This window comes from Chlamydotis macqueenii, chromosome 13 (assembly GCF_036417535.1).
Source record: "Chlamydotis macqueenii isolate bChlMac1 chromosome 13, bChlMac1.mat, whole genome shotgun sequence".
Taxonomy (NCBI): domain Eukaryota; kingdom Metazoa; phylum Chordata; class Aves; order Otidiformes; family Otididae; genus Chlamydotis; species Chlamydotis macqueenii.
This window is the reverse complement of record NC_141568.1, coordinates 20915081-20940161: the sequence shown is the minus strand read 5'-3', so window position 1 is coordinate 20940161 and position 25081 is coordinate 20915081. Positions and strand designations below refer to the sequence as shown.

The window sequence follows — 25081 nt, the reverse complement described above, 5'->3', positions numbered from 1 at the left end:
TAAAAAGAAAACATTCCCCATCTAACCGAGATGGAGAGAAGTACTGCTACGCTCACTTCTCCTACGCAAACAGCCGAGAGCCCCAGCACAGATCTGAACGCACCTTCCCTTCCCACTGGATGACCTGACCTGCTTGGAGAGCAACGAGTCTATGAGTTGCCCCGAGAGGTGGCGGATGCCCCATCCCTGGAAATGGGACGGGGTTGGCCGGGGCTCTGACCAACCTGATCTGGTTGGAGATGTCCCTGCTCCTGGCAGGGGGGTTGGACTGGGTGGCCTTTGAAGGTCCCTTCCAACCCAAACCGTTCTGTGATCCTATGATTCTATTTCCACACTTCGGGCTGCTGCCATGGCTGCTCAGTGCCCCCCGTAGAGCCCACGGCTGCGAACGTCCATCTCCGCCTGCATCTCATCGAGACTGCACATCAGAGGCACTGGTAGGTGGGGAGGGAAAGGGGAGAAGCTTTAAACATCGCCAGGCCAGCGCAACATGGGGTAAGCCAGAACTACTGGAAATGTTTGATACAGTCCCAGGTGGACTCCCCAGCGCCTGGAAATGTTTCAAAGGGGGATCCCTCTTCTGTGGGCACGTTTCAAAGGAGCCCCAATCAGTGCAATGTTTCAAAGACCTCTACTCCAAAAATCCCACCTGGAACACCCCCTCGGCTGGAAACATTCCTAAACAGATCCCTTCCCGGGGAACCTCAGCTGAGAGGCCTGTTCTGCTGCTCCCAGCCCTCGCGCAGGCCCCAGCGTAAAACGGAACAAAACACCCACCACGTACCTCCTGGGGATGTGCCCAGCCCGCTCCTCCTCCCGGGACCCTGCGCAGGACCCGGTGTGCCTCCGCGTTTGTGCGCGAGATATGAAGGGCCGGAGAGCAGGAGGGTAATTTTTCAAAGCTGTGTGTGGGAGTAGGACTGGCAATTCCCTGCATACTGCTTTGAAAAATATAAACCTCCTACCTCCATCAATTATGAGCAGGGCCTCTGACTCCGGACTGAGGAGCCAAGAGGCTGCAGAGGGAGGCGGCACAGCCAGCTTAACCGGATGCACTTTTTGAGACTACGATCTAAGAAATCACCAGTTTCTTTAATTATATTAGAGACACTGACACTTCTGAGCTGTCGCTGTTACGGAGCAGGGATTCCTTTGTTGACAGTCACCCGAGCAGAATAAAACTTTAAGCAAGTGCTTACGATATGTCAGCTATTGATTTTGTGTTTCTCAAAGTATGAGAAGAAAGCGCTGCTGAGAGGTCTCGGATTATCAAAGCCAAGGGTTTTTTTACCTAAAAACGACATGTCAAGGCTAACCCCATTGTCTTGGCTCACTTCAATTCAAAAGAGAGATAAAAATCTCTCCCTGGAAGTGCTTATCTCACTCAAACTCTTACCTTAGATTGGTATCAATCATTCCTTTTCCCCAGACGGCACCTCAATGACTATATTAAACCAGACACCTTGGTTTTAGACGGATACAAGTTCATTGAGACGAGTCCAACCTCAAGCTCCTGAGGAGATACAGTCTGAGGGCAGCGTCCCCCCAGGCCCCCAAACACCCGTATGTTTGCCCTGGGATCACAATGCCAACCCCCTCCCCATCACAACCAAATCCTCATCTGTAGATCTCGAATTTACAACGATGACATTAATGACCCCTGTGACACAGACCTGGGCAGCAGAAACAGCTACATGAGCTTCCTTCTCTCATTGTCCATCTGACTCAACTCGGTCTAACACAGAGAAGGGAAACTCTCACACTCCTTGAGCGAGGTGATGGACCAGCCTGAGTGGTAAGGACGCCCATGCCCATCTCTCTTTCGGCCTCGTGACAGATCCAGGCTCTCGGGCTTCGAACAACGGGCACAGGAGCAAGCTCAAGAGGCAATCCATCACTCTCCTTACTATTAGTGACTCAGCACTACGCAAATCAACACCAAAAATCCATACGGCATTTATCACTGGAGAAAAGGTGACACCTAGTCTCTCCTTTCCCCTTCAGTGTTCCCCAGTAAAGAGCAAACACCACCAGCAGACTCATGGACAACACCTTTCGGAGGCAGCCACCCATCCTGAAGAAAAGCAGGCCCAAGTGCCTTGTGAACTGTCCGAGATGCCCAGAGCAGGAGGAAACTTGGCTCCTCAGGTTTCCATACCTCACTCTTCCCTAAACTCTGTCGTAAAAAAAGTGATGACTGGAGCTGAACGGACATTGCCAGTCCGTATCTCAGCAAAGAGATACAAAGACATGATCCCACCATGGAATAATCAAGTATTTGTTTACCATGTCCTGGCATTTACAGTGCCCTAGGTGTACAAAACCGAGCCCATATGATCACTTTTGTATTTATACAGGCACCTGCCAGATATATATAATAACTTGTGTACAGCTTCAATAAAACAACGGGCACCGTTTTCACAAACAGTAGCATCACACTTTCCTCAGCCTCCTGTGTCTTCACCACTGCTGCTTTCCAATAGCGCTAACAGTGAACGCTGTAATGCCATATATATAATTGTGCATGCTTCCAGACAGCAGTAATTTGGGGATATGCATAAATAAACACGCATCAATTACTGGAAAATGAAGACATTACATCTTTGCAAAAGGAAAAAGAATTCCCATCTTGAATCAAGCCGAACCTTAACTCAGTACTTCATGACCTTTGTATTTAAAAATCATTTATTAGCTACTGGATCACAAATTAAGTTGAAACAAGCGCTAAGGTTGCCTAAGGACTTCTTTCTTTCAGAGTTCTTAAAAAAAAAAACTGGGGGGGAGCTGTATGAAATCACTGTGGTCCAATTAACAAGGAACTCACTCTTCAAGCTCGCAAACAAGAGATTACATTAACACCTGCCGCAAAAGCAAACATCTTTAGATATCTTCATCTTAACCTGCATGACATTGACTTCGAGCTCCTGCCTGGCTCTCGGATGAAAATCACTGTGACTGACATGTATATTTTTCATTTGGGGTGGGGATGTGAAGACTGTGTCAGTCCGTATTTCTCTCTCTCTGGTATTCATGCGAAATTCACTTCAAAGGTAACGGGAGTTACATACATGCACTGACGGGATAATAGTTTCCTAAATGTAAAATTGTTGAAGGAAAACCACTATGGTGTCGGGAGCCAAACGCTGTATGTGAACACGAGACACGCAGAGGGGCCTTGGAGGATCCCATCAACACGTGCCCACAGTGGCGTGTGTGACTCACTCCTCTGTGGTCTGTGCGCCAAAATAAACTGACCTCTTGGGCCAACACATACATTTATAACATCCATACAGATGTTATAAAAAAAAAAAAATTATTTGCACTCATCAGAAAAGCAATCGTACAGCCGCAGCAGAAATTAAATTACATACCCACCAAATTACAACAATGCTCTACAAACGCTTGTAACAGGACTGAAGTAGAAAGCAGCAAGCACTGGTTTTTAAACCTTTTTTTTTTTTTGTATATCTGAAAAGTGGAACTTTCTGAAGTCCAGAATTGTTGGAAAAAGAAGAAAAATACCCAGTGAAACAACTCTGTAAGTGTTCTGTTTTGACAATGCTCCTCAGGAATTCACCACACTTAGATGGGAAATGCGAGCAGTTAAATCTATTCAATGTCATGACATACAAAATTGAAACATAATTGCTCCTAAGTGGTTGACAACTGGCAAGTACTTTTTTACATCGATAGAGAGAAATTTATGCTATCAAATGGAAGATACTGTCAAAAGTTTGATTTTAATATAAATGAAAATGCCACATGACGACTCAGAAGGAGAAGGAAAAAAGCTCAGCAGTAACACTTTCACAACCACATATTTAAAAAGCTTTGAAGTGAAGAATCATTACATCAAAATCATTTTCCTTGAAATATAAAAAAAAAATAAATTGCAGCATGAATATTAACAAGTTATTAGAATAGTCAATTTCAAAGAGTAGCAGAAAACAAGCAGCCGAGGAGCGGCCTAGTTTAAAGAGAGTCTTACCAATCATATGGTTAGCCACATGGATTTGTATCTCTCGCTCATTCTCAAAGGTCATCTGGCACTTGATGCACTGATAGGTCTTTTTCTGTTTAACAACCAAAAAGAGATTAGAGATAACGGCACTGTAGCATAAGGCAAGTGTGATCATGAATACAGCATGTTACGTACTTCTGCTTTCCTCCACCGAGGCCTTCTCCGCTCGCATATCGCTAACGAGACACCAAGTTAGGCTGGGCTTTTCTGGGACCATAAATACAATCTCTAATTAACAGCCTGCTTTAGGAGAATTTTTAATTTCAACTTTCAAAATTTCAAATGATAGTACTTGAAAATCTGATTGAGTACTTGAGCCATCATCAGATTGCTCGTGGTTTAACCCATTGCAGCAAAAATTCCTGCGGAGTGAAGTAAAAGGCACTGAAAGGTGACTCCGTTTTCCGAAAAATATTAACTTTCTCAAAAAATTCCACCTCTAGTTAAACTCAAATACAGTAGGCAAAACACCTAGAGTTACTTGGGGAACGAAAGACAACAGGCAAAAATACATTTTGGAACGGTCTCCTATCAGAAATCCTGCAAAAACTGCACTACCACAAAGAACTACTTCCTAGCACAATCCGTATTTTCCCCGTCTCAAAGCCGGACCAGGGAGGCTTTGCTGCAGAAGTCAGGAGACGGGGTGAGGAGGCCATTACACAAACCATTTATTCAAACTGGGAAAGCGGGGTTTGCACTCGGATTGACAGTGGTGCGTGTACTTGTGCAACACGACAGGGAAAAAAAAAAGTGATTTGTAGAAATCAAAATGCATGTTGACAAGTTAGACACCCAAGTTCGGAAGCAAATCAAACACTAATGTTGAGCTTTTGTACACTTGCAAAGACTCTACTTTCCCAAAGCAGGAGTGCAGTGTTTTTAGTCTAATGTGCATGCTCATTTACCGCAATGGAATATGCTACCTGAACAGACGTCTTTTGACGTGCAATTTAGAAAAATTTGGCCTTTTGTGCCTACTTCTTCCTAGAGAACAACTCCTCCTGCAACACTTGTCACCAGGCATGAGCACGTGGCCTGTACCCTTACGGCTGAGTGGGTGGTAGCACAACGCACGTGAAACCTCCACGCACTGCCACAAGCTCCGTTAGCCACGGCATGGATAAGCATCCCAAGCCATCAGCACTGAGAAACCCAACTCAGTAAACAACACCCTATTTTTTTTTAAGCAAAACATTTTGCGGGTATTTTTTGTGCACTTTTAGACGCACGTTAACAGCCTCCACCCTGAACCCAGATACAGAATCCCATTTTTAGGACAGTAGTAACAAGTCAGAAGTTTGGAGTTAAACAGAGGAGTTGCTGTCACCCCCTCTGCTCATGGGATCTAATTTCCTCCAGCACCTGCTGAGGACAGCACAAATTAGGTGCTGCCAGAAGCTTCTTAACTACTTCCCACGTCACTAATGGCAACAAGTTAGCCTGCTGGAGGTTAACGAACACGGTGCGACACCACCATGCCGAATGCACCGCTCTATGGACGTTGGGCGCATTCCACGAATTCTGCACGCGGTATGCGTGTGCACACAGACAGGGCTTTCCAGGCTAAAATAACAGTGGGCGATTGGCATGATAATAGCCTTCTTCAAGGCTGTACTCCATTGGTCGAAACCAGACCAAGGAAATAGTTTGGGTTGGCTACTTATCCCTAGGCAGCTCAAGAAAGCATCCTCCTGGAGTCCTTCTGGAAACCAAGGCTGCTGATGGAAAAGCAGCTGGATTGCTGCACCGCTTTTCTTGGGAATCTACTCTGGCAGAGGAGCACCGCCCACATACGTACGCGTGTCCTCTCAAACCACTGGCATACACATGCTGAGGGCTCCTAGCTTTCAAAACAAAACAAAACACAAAAAACCTCAGAAGAGAAAAATGGGATTGGGCGGTGAATGATTCATGTGGTCGCATTTAAAACTTGAAACCTTCCTCTTCTTTAAAACTTCAAAGTTCTGTGCCTTGTTCAACACTTATCTCTGTTTTGAGGGTTCCCTCAGTAACTAGCTCAAACGGACAAAATTTCAGCTCAACGCCAAACACAGACAAATGATTCATTTTTTTTTTAATTTATTTCGGTGCTTCTGAAAGCTACTGGCTAACAGATCTGGAGACAGGATGTCTTTGTTTATCCGCAGGCTCAGTGCAAACTCCTCCACACCATTTCACAACCTTACAAAACACTCGGCCTGGCGCGACCACCCCTCAGAGAAGATGGCAGATTTCAGACTTCCTCGAGTGTTCTGCTTGATACGGAGCGAGGGTAAAAAATGCCTTCATACAGACCACGAAATACCTACAGCTTGATTAACACCCAAATGTATATGCAAGAGGTGGAAGAGCTGATTTTTTGGCTCATTAATAATTCTCTTTAAAAGAATGTCACAAAACCAGACTTCCATTCTCAGTAAATGGGGAGAACTAGTTTTAATGCAACGTTGCGTTATTTGTGGTACCAAATATGACCTTCTACTACTTTTTTTTTTGTGGGTATCATGGCTTCACGAACATTACTAATGGGTCAGTTATCTCTTTGTAAAGTTTTGTCTTGACGTGTGGTGACAACAAAGGTGCCCAGACTCTCAGGAGAGTTTAGGTGACGGCATCTACGTGACCTAAGACAGCAGCTGAGCAGGCCTTCAGCTGAGACCTCAATCCTCATGCAGTCAAGATATTTAATTCTAATCTTGGCACAAAGTAGTCGTATTAACAACAGAGGGTTCTGGTTTCTTCTCTGAAGTCACTATTGTTCCCATGGGTTTTCCAGAATGTCCTCCTTTAAATCTGGAAATGGTTTCCTGCTCTTCAAAGAAAATATTCCTCCATTCAAGTGGATTTACAAGGGAAGAGAAGAGGGAAGAAAAAAGACAAGGAATTGAGTTCAAGAAAGTGTGCAGGAGAAAAGGAACTGAGTAAAGAAGCACAATAGGGTTCATTCTGCCAACTTTCTATGCCATCTCCTTTGCTTCCTCAGTCCAAATAACCTAGGTGGGCTAAAGACAGTAACACCATTCCAGATGGAAATTTAATTGAAGCCTAAGCATTCGCCATCGTCAATGTTAAACAAGAGTTGTTCATGACAGCCATGGTACAAAACAAGGATAAATTCATCGTACGAGAAAGAGCTGCCTGTTCCCAGTATTACAAGAGGCAGTGAGAAATCTCAGTGCTAAACAACTAGTCGTGTTTCTCAAGACATGCACGCTCCTCTAGAAGAGATGTTAAAAGGAATTAATGAAATGTATTCAAAACTGAAGCTCCTACGCATAGAAACATGTTCAGAAAGATGAAAGCATTACCTCTGATGCGATCAAATAAAAAAGGTACCGAGCTGTACATGTGCCAGATGCTGGAACGGTACCTCCACTTGTGATGCTCATCTGAAAAACCCTTTTAGTCCTATCCATGTAGAATAGCTTGTGTAGAACTACAAGAATCGAACACAAATTGATGTCAGAGCAACCTTTTACTACAAAGGCATATTTTATTTATTCCTCTTAGCGATGTTCCACACAGAAGACCATTGATTTGACTTAAAATGTCCTAATTCAAATCCTCTGAAGCAGATGTTTCCATGTACAGGAGGCAAAAACTTTGTCCATCAGGAAATCTACCTTAGTGGACCATCCTAGTCAGCTGTCCTAGAAGCACAGGTGATGAATTCACAGGTATTTCTTCCTGGTTGTTTGCCATACTAAAATGTAACTGAGGAAGTCAGAACTCAGCAGCATTTTCAAGGGTTATGTGCTTTCTCTTTCATTCTTATGGATATAAAAAAAAACCAAAACACCGAAACTGCCAAGCAATTCTGAGTGCTTTCTGATCCTCACCGCGCCGTCTCCAACTGATTTTCAGAACAAAACCTCCAGAAATTCACAAGTAAAAAACTCTAACAAAATATAACAAAATAGTCATACTCCCTTTGTGGTGCTATATACACACAAACATAAATACATACAGTAAAAAGGAATGATTTTTTTTTCTCCTGCTCTATCTTTTTTTCCTCCCAAATATTTTCCCTTTTTATTAATCAAAAGCTAATATTTCTTGTCCTCCTTTCTTTTACTTTGGGTTTAAAGCTTCATTTAAGTTTTTTTTCTGGGATCCCTCTAGGCTGCCACAATCTCTTCTTCAATTCAAGAAGTACAACTGCTGGTGGAGTGAAGTCCAACACTGAAAGATATTTTTGCATATTTTGTATGTCACCGTCACATTTTCCATTTGCTTGGACTTCATTCTGCTTACTTATACTTAATGAGAAATATATACCCACTACTTAAAATCTCATCTCTCTGTACTTTCTCTCTGACTGTACCTTGTCCTAATCCTCAACTGCTTTTCTGTTTAAGAAAGAAAAATCAATACGGTGTTTAGAAAAGAAATGTAGACGTGCTGAAGGACTGGCAAGAAGCAGCCCTTGCCTGGACATCTGCAGATGACTCGACACGCGTTGTGCAGTTAAGACTGCCCCAGTGAAATGGTGTTTCACCTGCACGCAGCATGCTAACGAGGTGAAGGAGAGATCGCGCTCGACTTGCTCAGCTTGGCTGCGAAGCCAAGGAAGTTAAGTAAACGTCATTCCTGAAATTCAGGGATTTGTCACCACGTAAAAGCCAGTGCAACTCTTTGAAAAGCCGTGCGCTACGCAGACACAAAGGGCACTCGCTGCCTTGAGAAACCCGAGTGAAACACCAACAGTTTCCATGTGAACGGATATCAGAATGCAGGTCTCGCACCTGTAACGAAGGGTGGGATAATGAATTATTCCTAATAACAACATCTCTGTTCCTGGGACGCGTACTGTAAAGGTCTCTGATACCAGCATACGTTACGGTACCATTTGCCATCGTCACAAATGCTGATTCTTCATTTCCTTCTCCAAAGGAACTAAGACCTGCCCTCGTGGGATGAAATTCAAAGCATTTACCTTACTGAAGAACTTAAAACTCTCCCCTGAGAGAACAAGTATGAAAATAAAGAGTTAAAGCAGGAAATCAGAGCAGAAAATGGCAATGCACTCTGACAGTGGACAGGAAAGAAAAGGTACTACTTCAGGCGATAGGCACAGCCATGTGAAGTAAGAACTAGCCTTCCTTAAGATAACAGAGGTGTTTTAAGGAATTTAGAAGGAAACGAAAACCTGAGGAGGAGGAAGTAGAATGAGCTAGCCAGAGTCCCAGCTGAACTCTCAAAAGGCATGGCACCAAAGGAGGGATATTTCCATTCCTTATTCTTCTGCAGAAGAATGTGCCTGGAGGCTTGGTCACACACTCACCGTACCCAGAGGGAACAATATCCAGTTGTTTTACTGAAAAAAAAAAAACAAAACAGGGGACAGCCTGCAACAGCTCTCGTGGAGGCATCTCAGCCTGCGTCCTCAGGATGTACTCAGGGTCTTCTCTGACTTACTGAGCCTCTGGTATTGTAGCTAGATGGTATTTTCTGGTTCTTCTAATGCAATAAGATGGGTTTGTGGGTGCTTTAATTAGCAGATTGACATAAACAGGCATCTACGGCTGGAATTATTCATTAGGAGTTGGGTGCCTAATTTCCTTGGATACTTTTGAAAATCTCACCCCATCATGTTTAATTAAAAATGTCAGATGATATCAATACTCAGATGTGTCTGCTGTTGGTCTCCTGAGAAGATTTCCAAAATCTACTTCTCATTCCATCTGTTCCTGACAGAGGAAGGACTGACTTGGCCCATTCTTGAACCAAAACATCAACAAGTAATTTTAAAAGACTATAACCTGCAAATGATATTAATCTCCTGAGTCGGCTTCTGAAACCGTACTCGGATCTGCATGTTCCCAAGTATTCTGTAAGCTAAGAAATGGGAAAGCAGGCCACTTGCAAACACTAAAGGTGAGCACACATATATGTAACCTGCATTAGACAATTTCCAGATTTGCTAAGAAAAATACTTATCTTATAGGAGGGCCATGAAGCAAATCCTTTCAAATCATACACGCGCAGGCACACACACACGCATACAAACATCCAAGCCTCACAACGTTCACCCTGGCAGACATTCATAAGGACAAGCTCTTTAGCACTGGAGCTTGGTTTAGGTGAGAATTTGGGGGGTAGGTCGAAATTCACGACATTTTTCCTTTATCCTCCTGCTCACATTTAGTTCCTTGGTAAGAAATAATCTTATTCCTCAAGTATAACAAATGGAATTTTTTAGGGTTGGGATACTCAGAATCTCCGGGTTTTTTTTCAGGGAAATGCCCCAGCTTTTCCAGATCTGCCAGTTCAGTAGCATCAGAATTCATGGACAAACTCAACCCCCATCATTCCAGTGTCTCAACTCTCTGCTGGTACCTCTAGGGCAGTTTGAAGACTGAAAATCTGATCCGCTGCCACTAAGAATTCAGGAGCCTGCAAGACTGAGCAACATGTAACTTTTCCACGTTCACTACTCTACCTTTCTTTCCGGTTTTGTCGGGTTTTTTAGTAGCACAAGAAATTTTATAAAGTGACAATTTTTTAAAAATAATGAACATCAGATCAGTTCTCGGTCACATTGAAGGTCTACATTTTATCCCTCACGCACTGGCAAGCTCAGGTGTACTTACTCTGGGAACGGGGGACGTCTGGGTACCTTTCCTTTGGCCACTAGTCTCAGGTGTCAGGTCTCGGTGGTCTACCTGAATGTGGCTCTCTAGGTCTTCCGCACTTTCAAATTTAACACTGCACTCCGGACACCTCAGACTGCCACACGGCCTCTCGTTCACCTCCTGCGGGGTCAAGCCCGAAGACTGTCCGTTGGTGCTCCTGGTCATGCATCCAGCGCACAGGCCGTAGGGAAGGCCGTTCACATCCAACTTTACCAAGTCCTGCTTATTCCGGAACTCCTTCAGGCACAACGCACACTTGTAGAGTTTTTGCAAGGCCTGGCCGTTGGGCGACGAGGTTGCAGAGTTTCCTGCCAATTTCTGCATATGGAACGTCCCATGAATTTTCAGCTCCAGGGTGGAGGTGACCGTCTGCATGCAGACAACACAGCGAAAGCCGGTGAGGGAGTTTCTAAGATCTGGATGCATCTGGCAGTGCTCGATAAACTCCTCCTCGCTCTGCAGCGGCATTTTGCAGATCCGACACGTCCCTGTATCCAAACTCTTACTGTGAGTGACTTTGTGCTCTGTCAGCGTCAGGAGCGATGGGAAGCGTTCCCCACAGATGGGGCACATGTAGTGCTTAGCTGGGCCTCGATGGGTCTGCATGTGCTCTCTCAGGCCGTTCTCTGAGAAAAAGGTCCTTGAGCAGATATTACACTTGTGGCTACCTTTGATGAATTCTGCTTTCTTCCTAGAACAGTCATCCTCCCCGGGCCTGATGTTATGATCTCTCAAACGATGGTTCTGCAAGAGGACCTCCATAGTGTAGGCAGCCCCACAAATGTCACAGCCGTACATGGGCTCAGAAGCATCCACATCGTCCTCACTGGCTTCATGACTGTTGGAAGCGTCTGGATTCTTCATTAACATGTTCTGGATATCCGCCCCTTCCGTCTTCTTGTTTGTTGGGGTCATGCCATTAGCTGTACCATTCTCAGCGCTAGGATCAAAAACACAATGTTTCTCCCGCAAGTGCTTTTCAAGCAAGATGATGGCATGAAAAGCTTTGCTACAAAACTTGCAGTTGTATTTTTTGCTGTGGGTTGTTATGTGGCACTGCAGTTCTACCTCTGTGCTAAAGGTCTCACCACAGAAGATGCATTTGTGAGACTTTGACGGGTTCCCCAAGTGGCTATGCTTCACGTGGATCTGGAGATCCACCTCCTTCCTGAAATCCCAGTTACAGGCTGTGCAGCGATACATCTTCTTTTCATTGCTATGCTTGACTGCCAGATGCACTTGGATAGATACCTTGGAATCAAAAACTTCTTGGCAAAGGGTGCAGTGATACAACACAAAAGTATGCATGTCCAACAAATGCTTCTGCAAATCATCCACCGAAGAAAACTGTTTGTCGCAGCTCTCACATACATAATGAGTTGAAGTTGTCATGTAATGTACGGTGAGATGTTGCAGAAGAGACTCCTGGGAATCAAAGTCTTCTTTACACTGAGGACAAGACTGTTTCCTCAACAGCAACTCCAAATGCAACTTTAAATGGGTTTGAAAACTTTCAAAATTTGAGAACTTGAGATCACACTGATTACACGGGTATTCACCATTAGACACCGAGTTTACGCTAGCAGAAAGCCGTTGCCTTTTAGGGGAAGAGACTTCAACATCAGAAGAAACTGGACTCTGCTCTGCTTTTGACTTCTTATTGTGTGCCAGAGGAATGTTCTTGTGGTTTTCTTTAATATGCTTTGTAAGCTTCAGGATGGAGCCAAAAATGGGGGAGTTTGTGCAATAAGGGCATGAATAAACTTCCATAAAAGACTGTGTTGGCTGAATGACAGGGGAATCCAATTTTGAATTTCCTACATTGCAGTGAGTCTGCTGAATGTGCTCAGTCAAGGTTGCTTCGGTCAGAAAGCCCATGGAGCACTGGTTACAGAAGAAAGCGTTGTTGCCATCTTGAGGGGTAGCATTTGGGCCACAGTGAGTGATGCGGATGTGTTCTTGTAAGCTGTTGATATCTGCAAACATCTCCGGGCAGTAGTTACAGTGAAAGGCAGAAATGTTGCTGAACTGCATCATGGGATAGGCATGGTTTTTGTGCACCTTCCGCACGTGTTCATTCAAGTTGTACAGTGTAGGCATGGAGTCAAGGCAGATCTGGCACGTGTGGCTTTGCTGAGGTTTATCTGCGTGAATGGTCTTCAGGTGGATCTCCAGAACAGCGAGGCTGTTGAAGTCGCGCTTCGAGCAATACGGGCAGCTGTAAGTTACTTTAGACCAGTTCTGGCCTTCCTCTCTGTCCACAGACCTCATCTTCTTCTGTCCTCTCAAAGGCTTTAAGGTCGAATCTGGGGTGGAACCTCTTTCCACCGACGCGCTGGAGTCGGGTGTTGCGCTGCTCATGGACGCCACGCTCCCCAAGACTGGGTCAGGGCTGATGCTGTGATTGCTGGAGTCAGGTTGTCTGTGGCTGTCCAAGTGGCAATAGACTTCCTCCACCGAAGAAAACTGCTCCGGGCACATAGGGCACTTGTGTTTTTTGTTGGCATGGGCTTGATGAATGTGTGAGAGCAGCGAGTTTTCGTCTGCAAATACTTCAGGGCAATGAATACACTGCAAATCTGCCTTCTCAGAAAGCTGTGGGTGGCGTGTCATTACGTGCTTCTCCAAATCTTCAGTCTGACTGAACGTCTCTTCACAGTAATCACACATAAAATCATCCTTCTTCACCTCTTTCTCAGTCTTTGCCATATGTTCCTTGTTCTTTTTATGAGCCTGCATGTGACTCTGCAGTGAGCTGGTAGATGAAAACCCGCGCTTACACACAGTACACTTGAATGGTTTGCTGGAGCTGTGGGTTTTCAGGTGAATTTTGAGGTGGTCGCTGCGCGAGAATGCAGCCTCGCATTCATGGCAATGGTACTTTTTATCCCCCGTGTGAAGCTTTATGTGGCGATCCCTACTTCTCTTGTGCTTAAAAAGCCGGCTACAGTAGGTGCATTTGAAAGGTAACTTGTCACTGTGGATCTGCTCGTGCCTTTTCAGGTAGCTCAGGCGAATGAAGGACTTATCACAAAACTGGCAGGGATACGGCAGGCCGGTCCCCCCTTCCTCCTCCCCGATGCCGAGATCACACCCATCTCCTATCATCTGAGTGGGTGATGCAACATCTTTGCTGGAGGGAGATGAAGCCACCCAGGAGAGTTGTGGGTCGTCATCACCATCTGTAATGGGAAAGCAGAAAGGAGATTAAAAACAATTCCCAGTGCATCTGTGAAATAAGGACAAAGCTCTCAACAACACTATGGGCTTCTGCTACTACAGCGTAAAAAAAAAAATCAACTAAAGAAAAACCTCTCTTGAATTTGAAAGGAGGTTTGAGAAAGAGAAATAAAACTGTATTTGTACACATAATTCACAACTATGCCAACACACAGTACTAACAAAAGCATTTTTCTTTAGCAGCTTTAACACCTGCTCACTGCACTGTAAAGCAATAAACAGTGAATAAGAAAAGCAAAACATAATGTGCAAGGAAGCAATACAAACATCTTGAAAAGCTACAGTGTTAAGTGATCACCTGCGATTCTGTGGGTCTTTTTAAATGCTACGTCAGGACGATTTTAAGTAATGCCTCCATTAAACAAAATCCTTCCGTTCTGTCTCAAAACTGTAACAGAACGAAAGGCTGCTCAGAAGCAGCGTCGAACAGCCAGGTGAAATAAAAGCATCCAACTTGAGACAGCTCAGCGGAGTCAGAGACAAGATCTGCACCACTACCACACTCACTCGTACGAAAGGTAATGTTGCCTGCTTGGTGCAGAACCAAACAAATCAAAAAAGCCCAGAAAATCACTACTGCAGATCTCAAGACATCACAAAAGAATCAACTTCGGGATAAGCCAACAACGGCCCGGCCTCTGCTTTAATAACTATTTCCTTTGCTCAATGCGAGGCTTTGGAAAATATTTTGTAATCTGATATTACCGTAAAGAAACACAGCGCCAACTCCAGCAGCAAAGCAGTCATTTTAGGAAAAATACATAAACTGCTGGCAGCTTTCAGAAACAGGACTGTTAACAAGAAACAGAAGAGAGCAAGTTCAAATACCCCAGTTCCAATAAATACGGAGGTGTTGAGCGAAGCAAAAACGCCGCTCGTCCGATATAAAATTGAACCACAGAATGAAGGAAAAATAAAATTCATGTCAGTGAGGGAAAGCGCTGACCACATATATACATTTGGAGATTCCAGCAAGGAACCGGCTCTCCAGACACACTGTCCTTATAAAACATTTAACGTTCCTCCTTCAGCTCTTACTGCAACAAACCCATAAAAAAAAACCCCAACTGTGCGTGTAGGCTGCCACACGCGCGCTCCCCGTGCCTGCCAAGGCCGGAGTCGCCAGGCGGAGCGGAGCACACGTGCGGCAGAGATGCTCGCACGGAACGGCCTGGCTAATGAGGGTATCACCGCCATCAGGGCCTGGCTCCTGCCGCACCGCCGGCTTCGGCAGAGGCCTTCCTTCTCAGCCCAGGGAGAGAGCAGAGCCGCCTTGGACAAACTAAACCAAAGCGTCACGCACCAAACGGCGGCTCCGGCACAAAGGGACAGGCCTGTTCTGCGGGACGCACGGCTGGGGCGCCCGCTCCCCTCGCCCCGCGCTCCCCTGTTTAACTAAACCTCCTGCTCCAGAGTGATGCCAGAAACCCAGAACGCACTTTCCTCCCGCTCCCGAAAGGCACCCCGCCTCTCAGCAAGCACCCGTGCTTCTAAGATGCTCGAGGCCTTTGTGCTCAACTGACTCCAAGCCCGGCCAAGCCCGAAACTAAACCACAGGCGACGAGCCCCCGACTTTTACGTAAACTCTTCTCAGGCTTCATTCCCCCGACGGTGCACCGCTCTCTCTCTGCGGCTGCCGCAAAGCCTCGCGTTCCCAATTTAAGCCACCTCCGCCAACTGCCCCGCTGCCGGCGCGGCTTTGCTCTGCCCCGGGGAGCCCCCAGCCCCCTGTCTCCGCCGCCAGCCGCATGCGGGGCTCTGTCCCCACGGACCTGCGACCATGGGCCGTTGGAGGGAAGGAGGCAGCCGGCTGCCAGCGCCTGGATTAGGGGCCCCGGGGAGGTGCCGGTAGCGCAGGGCTGGCTAATTCCCTCCTCGCGCCAGCTGGGCTCCTCCAGGGGCAAGGAGACAAAGGGGAGCGAGAGGGGGATGCTGGCCTCAACTAGGGCAGCACATGTTGCGTTTGCTACCGCTACTGCTGTCTACCAGGGGGAAAAAGAGAAAAACAACAACAACAGGGGAAAAAAAGCACACCACCGTTGTGTTAATTACCGCTCGGGCTTACTGGCTGTAAATAAAGTAATTTTAAATGCCTACTATTATAGAACTATATGTATTACAAATATCTTCCCTTTTGCAGCCCGATCGCTCGCGCCTTGTGCAGAGGAAGGACCACGCCGGGGAGAACTCCGAGCACATAAACCAGTGCCCGTGAACAAAGCTGCATTGCTCAGCTCCGAAACAGCAGGTGCCATGCGCCAAACGCAGCGGGAACACAGGCTGGGGCAACTGCTCTGACTCTGGCACATCCACATGCGCTCACGCCAACCCTTGCATTGGCCCACAAGCAAACGTGCAAAAAAACAGAGGCCAAGATCTCTAGAAGCAGATCTTGTGGAGGGTCTCTGTTCCTCGGAAACAAAGCCATCCACCTCAAAAGGCAGGCCGACATTCAAACAGGGTCAGTCCCCCCCAGCTACTGCTCTGCAAACATATCGGCCATTCAAAAACACAATCAAAGAAAGGTGGCGTTACTCTGTGAGTGGTGCACAAAGACGTTGCGGTGCTAACATAACCTGGATTCCAAAAAATCAACATTTCTCGGACTGTAATAGAAATAGTAGCATTTACACAGACAGTCGGAAGCAAAGATTGTCTCCTTTGGTTAGCTTGATTTAGACATTTCACTGATTTTCATGTTTAACTTCTGGACCCTTTTTGTTGCACCAATTTCCCATACTTTTACAATTTAAAAAGAATTAGGAAACTTTAAGCCCCAGAAACAACCTACCTTGACTTCCTTATAAACAAGATACTAAATTACTAAAGGCCTAAACTGAAGAAATTAGGGAAAACTCATTATCATTAATCTCTTTATGGAATGAAAAATAGCCCTGTTAATTTTAAATTGCCACATTAAATTGAAGAAAAGACCTATAATGAGCTGAGAGGAAATTCTAAGGTATTGTACCAGAGTAATATTTTAGTGGGAAGATGTATTTTAGATGTGGTGTGACATGTCTGGCAAGGATGGTTAGAATAATAATTCTACATTAATGCAATCAAAGGAATGTAGCAGAATGAGAAAAATCACTTTCAAAAAGGAGATTAAAGTCATTAAAAATGGCTAATCCTGCAAAGTGGGACTGTTCTAAAATAGAGAATCACATGGCTGGTGCAAGGCTTTTGTCATTTGTGCATAGGAGAATCAAAACAAGTATTAAAAGGGCAAGAAAATTCAATAAAAAGTTTAATTAGGAAAAGAAGAGCATTAAGGAAGCTTCAGGATGTCAGTAGTCCTCAGGATATATGTGTGGGTCACGACGCTTAAAGGGCCCAACCTGATAATCAATCTCCAAGTGGTACAGTAATTTAGCAACTTAATGTTCAGCACGTTTACGGGACTGCACGCATTTATCATCATCACCGAGGAGCTAACTCCAGCCTCAGTGTATTCAATAAATGTATTTTTCCTCCTAATAAGAGCAATTTGGTCAAACTGCAGTATAAATCATACTTCGTTCTCTGTTTATCTTCCAGATAACATGAGCCAAGTTCAGAAATACGCGCGTGAAGCTAAAACAATAAAATGAAGCCTTAAGAACTGTGATCTCTCTAGAAAGGAGGCAGACAGCACATCACCAGTTGTCAGGAGTAAGCAGCACCCTCACCTCAGCATACCCTGACGACGTTGATATAGCCATTATTTCAAAGTCACTTTGCTAATAGAAATAAGACCGACCAGACAAGATTCCGCAGTCCCCATCTCCCTGCTCAAAGGTAGCTGGAAGCATTACGCTCCCGCCGGACTTGAAGCTGAGCTGCATTCGGAGCGGCTGCAGAACGCCAGGCTCGCTCAGCCGCCCGGCCCCAGCCCTGGGGTCAGCGTTCACGGGCAGGGGCCGCACCAACGCGGGCTGCATCCTTGCCTAAACCCTCTCGTTGACCAACATAGACCATCATCGCGTTGCCCTCCAGCGCAAAACCTCCCCACTTGGTTTCCCCTGCGTGCGGGGGGTTCAGGTGGCTCTTCTGCAGGGCCTCCATACGTCCCCGCATGGCCAGAATGGTACGGGAGGCCAGTTTAATCCGAGCGGTTTGGGTGGAAGCAGCAGCAGAGACTGAGGAGCACAGGGCTCAGAAGAGGTCTCACAACCTGCCCGGGCCTTGACAAAATATACGGGGCTTGGCCAAAGAGGCGACTTCGCGACTCCCCTCTGCAGCCCAGGCGGCTTCTCCATACAGGACAACCAACCAAGGAGGTTGGGTTTGGAAGGTGCTCTTATTCTGTCAGGCCGATTCCTCTAGCAGAGAGCTAGCACACCACAGAAACGGTTAAATGAACAAAAACCAAAACCAGAAATCAATTGCTGAGGAAAGGCCTGCTGTTTGATGTAAGTTCAGACTGCTGGTTCTCTCCCAGCCTCTCGGTGCCACACAAGTTAAAAACGGCCAAAGCACTCGAATCGCTTCAGGCTAGTGAGAGCTGATGGAATTCTAGCACCCAAAAAGGTAAGTTACTTTTGAAAAGAAGCTCAGCATTGTAAGACACGCTTCTGAGCTGTGTTTCAGCTCCTCATCTCCGTAACAGAACACAGCCATCTGCTCCTCAAGGGCAAACTGTAGGGCTTGCTTCTGCATCGCTGTGAAACCCCGAGACACCCTCAGACGGAAGGCCCGACAGAAATGCTATCACTGTCAATAATTATTATTATCACAGATGCTCATCCACGAGAATACAAGGCGGAGATTGAGGACTGAGAAACCGTCGGTCCTGGTTACAGCAAATTTTGCATCGCTGCGCTGGGTATTAAAGCCATTAGAGGGGATTACCATGAGCACCCCACGCAGCATACGCGGCTCGTCCACGCCGCAGCGCTGGTGAGATAACACAAACCAAGTTTACGTAGCAAATGTTTAACAGTTTCAATATTTTTCAGTGCACTGTGACAGCTTTTAACTTATTTTTGTTAGAGCATTGAGCCACGTTTTTCTGCACACTTCCCACACAGTTGCAACAAGCTAATCAATAAAAATAAAAATAAATAAATAAATAAATGAAAATATTAATATTCCAAACGCAGTTTCTATGCACACATTAGCCCCACGGAATGTTTTGTTTGCCGTGACACAGACGGCAGTAGTGGCCGGCGAACCACCAGCTCTCGGGGCAATGAAAGGCTTTTTCTGCTGACTCGGCGCCGGTCTCCAAACGCTGCTGTGGCTGCCGGCCGCGACCGAAACCCAGCGTCGACACGCACTCAAAACACACTTCACCGAACAGGGGAAAAACGATTCCTACAACTTATTTAGCATTGTCCCTACAAAAATATCCTGCTTCACAAAGCTTCTTCACAAAACAGTCTTCATTGTTTTTTACGTTAAGGCGCTGTGCTATTTTTAAAATATGTATATATGTATAAAAAATCTATCAAATGTTCAGAGCAACCTAAAATCGGATAAAAAGCTAAGAGGTGCGAATGTAAGCGGCACCACAGGCAGTGCTTTCATGATTATCTGTGACTTGAGAAAAATGCAGTTACACCTAATTATATGCTTATGTGTAACGTTTTTGTTGGACTGAATCACCAACAGTTAGCGACTCTTTTTCCAACTTAGCTTTGCGCTGCAATTCATTTTTAAGTGAAGCCTTTAAAAAAAGACAGACAGACGTCTGGCTCAATGGAAAGTATCTATAATCTAATTTTTCTTCCCATGCAGCGAGTAACTTGGTATTTAGAATACAAAATCAGCACAAGATGGAGCGCAGAATTTCCAGCGTTGAAGTTGCCGGGATGCCTGCCGCAGATAAACTGTTACACACAGACGGTTTAAACCTCGCTGCCTGCGTTTAAACCGTTCCGTAGCAATCAAAGGCACAGCTAATTAGCCTTTTTTACGCTGCGAGTTAAAAGGACGCACAGAGGTGTCTACCGAAGCTCAGCTGACACGCAGAACCTTGTCAGGCCGGAGCAGCGCACGCCTCAGCCCTTGTCTCCAGTCAGCAGAGATATCAAGAGCCAGCAACGACCACTGACAGGATGATACTTAATTCTGCACAGATGAGAAAATCAGAAAGCTAATTTTTTAACGTGATTTTTTCTTACGTCACACAGTCTGTATTTTGCCGGTAACAAAAAAATTAGCGTATCATTCAATAAGTTTTTTCACACGTCGATGAACGGCATAAAAAGGGGTGGAGGAGAAAGTTTTAGGTCAGATGTAGGAACAAACGGAATGCTTTCGGAGTTGACTCACTGTTTTGCTTTTCTCCCTTTGGAAAAGCAGCAGATCCTCCATTCTGCTGTGCATCACGGACTTGGGACTGGAAACAGCTGCACTCTAATTACATGTAAAGTGTACCAAAACATTCCTTTTATCACAGACTGTAAATCTGTTAGCATCTGTCTCTCCTTTGTTTCTTCCACAAGATACAAGCTTGTTTCTACATTTTTCTCACCTGTAGCGGTGATTAAAATTCATTATAAATGAAAGGAGTGAACACTAAAACAAGTTCCTCTGTGTACAGTTCTAAACTCAAATTAGAAACAGCTGTTTGCTAATTCATGCAGTGATGTTTTGCCGTGCTCTGTGAATCAATAACAACTCACCCTATTTCTACCCAAATGTTCGGATTATGCACGTATTTTCCTTCGCAATTCGCTCTTCAGAAACGTTCAGATGCACATTCAGTCTTCTTAAAGCCAGATGAGAAGATGATACCGGCAAAATCGTCAACGAATTAACGGGAAGATCTTAACAGCGTGCTGCTCGTGCTTTCCCTGCCACCCAGAGGGTCCCGCGCCCTTCTCTCCCGCCTTGATACCGGCGGAGCGTTAGCACGGAGGTGCGTTGTGAGAGAGATGTAAAAGGACAGAACTGGACAGGGGGTGACGTGCAGACATCACAGATGCAACAGTCGCGCTGAGAGAACGCTGTAAAACTGGAGTTTCAGCTACGGTGCGTTCAGCTTTCAAAGGTGAGGAGTGGCAAAGCCCTCAGGAAGGTAACCCTAGCAGAATAATTATTACTTATAATAATTAGTTATAAAATTAGTTATAATAAATGGTAATACTTATGCTAATTGTTACTAATATTTCTTCATATTACATTAGCCAGAGCACAAACTTCGTATCATCCAATTGATCTTACACTGACACAATTATCTTCTGCTCTTCTTGCTACGTCATGTCACCATTTATCATGGTTTCAACACTTGATTATACAAAACAAAGAGACAACACAGTGGTTAAGAGCTTTGCCCGCTTCATTTTTGATCCAAACCTAAGGAAACGTGCGGGGTAGTCACAATATTTTGAGCAGACCTCAGGGCAGATCTGCAGAGCCTGCCCTCGTCGCTGCCCCCTCACAAAGCCAAAGAGCATCAACCGCCACAAAGGTCTCTGCGTCAGAAATACAGACCGGCTGCTGTTCAGAGAAACTCAGTGAACACAGAATCCAAAATTACAGATAGACTCTTCTCCACGAACTGACAAGATCGGTGTGATTTAATTTAATGCTTACTGTGCTCATTTTCATCTTTCTGAATTGTACTTTCAAGTGAAGATTAAGTCATCAATTACAATCCATTTAGCTCATTCATAAAATTCATTTAAGGGTCACATCCTGCACGCTGAGCAGGGAGCCTGACAAGGACGGGCGGCACTTTCCCGCAGGATATTCGGCTGGTGCAGAATCAAGTCAGAGCTCGTCTGACGGCGTGGGCAGCAGTCTGGAGGAGCAAACCTTTGAAACCGGGGCAGTGGCAAACTAGGACAAAGAGTTTGGCCAAGACCTCTCCCATCAGCTGCTGTAACTGCTGAGACAAACACACACCCACCTCTGCACCGCTGGGCAGTATCAGAGTGGTGTTTCCATTTCTGCAGAGCTCTCTTTCAACTTTTCGGCCATGTATCTATGGTGTAAATACCCATGGGTATCAACTCTCAGACAAAGAGCCACTAAGAACAGGGAAAACCAGAACCAGACACCACAACTCTTCTGCATCTTCTGGCTGGGGTCACCAAAAGTGACTGGACTGCTGGGATGGCTTTCTGCGATGAGACCTTCTGTGATGAGATGGTTTTGCAGTTGGTTTGCAGTCCCTGTCTTTAACGCACAAGAAGTACTTTCCCAAGAACAGGCTTTTTCTCCTAAATGAGTGCTTTCCACCCGCACTCAGCAGAAGAGATGTCAACTGCCGTGTTCCAAACCTGAGCAAAACCCCATGTTCCAGACCTCAGCCCTGCGCAGGGCTTTACTGCCAAGCTTTCCGGCCTGAGTAATTTAAAGCTGGTCATATTATTAGAGCAAGTTGCAGGGGAAAATAAAAGCAGCTTGTTAAGTTAGAAAGAGTAGGCTGTTCCAGACTCTCATTTTGATCTAGGTGGGAAAACTGTGATGCACTTACGAACTTAATGGGTTGACGTTCATGATAAATAGACCCAACACCGAAACACACATGTTGGCTGAAATTACTCAGCAATAAACAAACAGTAAAAAACAACAACATCCAGATTTTATACTGCCTTCAAAGAACCTGGGAAGAAAAATCAATAAATTACACGTGACAGACAGTATCAAGTAACCTGTTTTATAGCTACGCATATGCGTTATTGGTCCAGCTTCCAGACGTGTTGTGTGTTCACATCCATCCCACTGAAATCCATCAACAGCGTTGCTCAACACTTCTGAAAACCCAAATGACATAAATACGAAACACGGCCAGCCCCACACAGAGGTATTTTCAGAAAGGTGCTGTCCCTTTCCCTGCCCCTCCCATGAATCCGCAGGCAAGACTTCACGCAAACACTGTGAACGGAAATGAAGCGGCACTTGTGGACATCCCAGCTTCCACACGTCTGGTGAGCGTGGCCGTCACCTGCCCGGTGTCGGAGAGGCTTGTGTGCCCCGGTGACCCCAGCGGGCATCCCTGGAGCTACCGAAGCCACCAGCCCCACCTCACCCAAGGCTGGAGATGGGGTTTGCTCCAGCAAACCATGATAAATGCACAGAAACAGCAAATCTCCTGTTCCTCGGGGACGGCGTGCGCTACAGCAAGTACAATAGTTAAGACTCTGGGTTTGCTATAGTGAACAATTTTTAAAAAATATTTCAAATGTGAAAGCACACTGCTGAGTAGGAAACACATTACTGAGCATCATTTAGACAAATATTGGCCATAAATCTGCACCGTGTTTGTGACTGGCTTGAGGGAACTGCATTACAACAGAGGTGGGAAGGAAGTTCTCCACCTATCAACACCTGACAGAAATAACGAAAAGGTTTAAAAAGAAAATAACTATAGATTTTGTGCTGTGCCAGATGAAAGCCAAACAGCGTGGCTCGCCTAGGAGAGACGTGCGTTCCATGCTGTACGGTAACGCTACTTCTTTTTCACTAGCAGTCTCCATCACTTTAAAAAGGAATGGCTTTTACAACAAGCAAGCAAACCAAAGCACTTGCCACCCGGTCAGACTGTTTCTCAGTACATCGGTGCTCCCCTACAACAGACGTGCCACGTGAGAGACCTTTCAAGTTCAACCGGCAGTGACCCAGCACCTGTGATCTGAGGACTCACGCCACACCGCCCAGCGTGGCATGCGCAACCACACGACGAAACCGGCCGCCGACAGCCACTCTCCTCTTCCAACACATCTCTGCCCTTTTGACCGAAGGGCCCAGCGACAAACCGCGCGGCTGCGCTTCCGCGTTTTCAAAAGAAAAGCTGCAGCAACTGCTAAGGTCTGCCTGCCCAGGCTCACACCCACGTTGGCGTAGCCAAGGAGGGATCCCGCGACGACTTCACCGAGCGGGCTGCGGGTGATGGTTGCACAGCACCGCGGGGCCACGGCACACCGGACAGCCCTCTCCCGTGGGCGCCGGGCGGGGAGGTGAGATCAGCCAACGCCGTGCCCCATCTCCTACACTGCGAGTCTGCAGAGACTTTTCCAGCCTCTCTAAATTCTTCAGGGGCTTCTCAGGATGTCAGCCGGCACCGGCCACGCTCTGCAGAAAGCCTCCCGTAGGGAGGATGCTCAGCAGTGCAGGCAGGGGGAGCGCGGCTGGGGAGCCAGGGCAAATCCAACCTGGAGACGACAGCCCCTCCAACGCCACCCGCGCTCCTGCCCAGCGACGTGTGGAGCCTGGCAGAAACCTCCCCTCCAGCCTCCGCTGCGGGTACCGCACCGCCCACGTACCGGAACAGGATGGCACTTTCCTTCAAGTTCCCTGACAGCAAAGCTGCCTTCCTCCTGAAACGTCTAATACAGTCTTAGGTGTTGATGGTCTGTACTCAGGTAGCTCCAGTTCAACCCACACCGTAGGTTTCCTTCCCGCTGCATGTGTGTGGCTGGGGCTTTTCCGCCCACCAATGCGAAACGCACATTTATTCTAGTTAGGAACTGTCTCTGTGCCTTGGCCACGGATACAGGAGAGTGTATTTATAACAAGGAAAGGTGCAGGGCACTTTGTTTAAATGGGACTGAAATTAGGGCTGGAGCGTACATTGAATCATCTCAGTTTATCCCTGAAGAGAAGGAGGGACAGCAAACACCTTGGCACCTGCAAACAAATCTCTCCGTCTCTCCCAAACAGCACTCCTTCCGTTTGAGAGCAGTCCCACACAGGCACTGGCACACAGTACCGGAGAATTAAATGAAATAAAGGGAAAAGCTATGGTTAACAGCTAGCACTCTAACTCTGCCCACAAAATGACGACCGCTACACTTACAAAAACATATCTGGGAACGTTAATAGACTAACCGACTCAGTAAAAGGAGTGAGGAGGCAGTGGGGAGAGAGAGTGAATTTAGCCTAGAAAAATGCATCTTGATACTACAGGGACAGAAAGCATCTGGCTTTCTATAGGGAGTCCAGTTAAAAAGTGGGTGGAAGTTGGAGGTGGGTGTTTGGGATGGGGACACATTTCTTGCAGAGGAGAAAATGGTAAAAAAAAAAACAGTAACAGCAAAACACGAAATTAAGAAAAAAAAAAGAAAACCCAAACAAAAAACTCTCAGGAAAAGCAGGCATCAGAGGTCTGACAGACACACATGCACCTCCAGAACCAGATGTGTTCAAGAAACCATCTCCAGTCAATTAATGGCTGGAAACACGCATGCTCCTCCCCACCCCAGGTAAATTAATCTTTTTCCCGTTGGCTTTCTCCAGATGTGAAAAG

At 46.0% G+C, this 25081-nt stretch overlaps 1 protein-coding gene across 9 annotated transcripts in view; it reads right to left on the bottom strand.

The window, feature by feature from the left end:
• Positions 1–25081, bottom strand: part of ZNF423 (zinc finger protein 423) — a 221257-nt gene that overhangs the window by 82297 nt on the left and 113879 nt on the right. For 8 of the 9 annotated variants that reach the window (XM_086758434.1, XM_086758432.1, XM_086758433.1 and 5 more), the window contains 2 exons: positions 10618–13841; positions 3989–4073 (listed from right to left, as the gene is read on the bottom strand). In XM_086758434.1, the coding sequence (XP_086614560.1) occupies positions 3989–4073; positions 10618–13841 (3309 nt within the window). The remainder of the gene's footprint in view (positions 1–3988; positions 4074–10617; positions 13842–25081) is intronic. The other variant, XR_015260060.1, reaches the window with a different exon arrangement.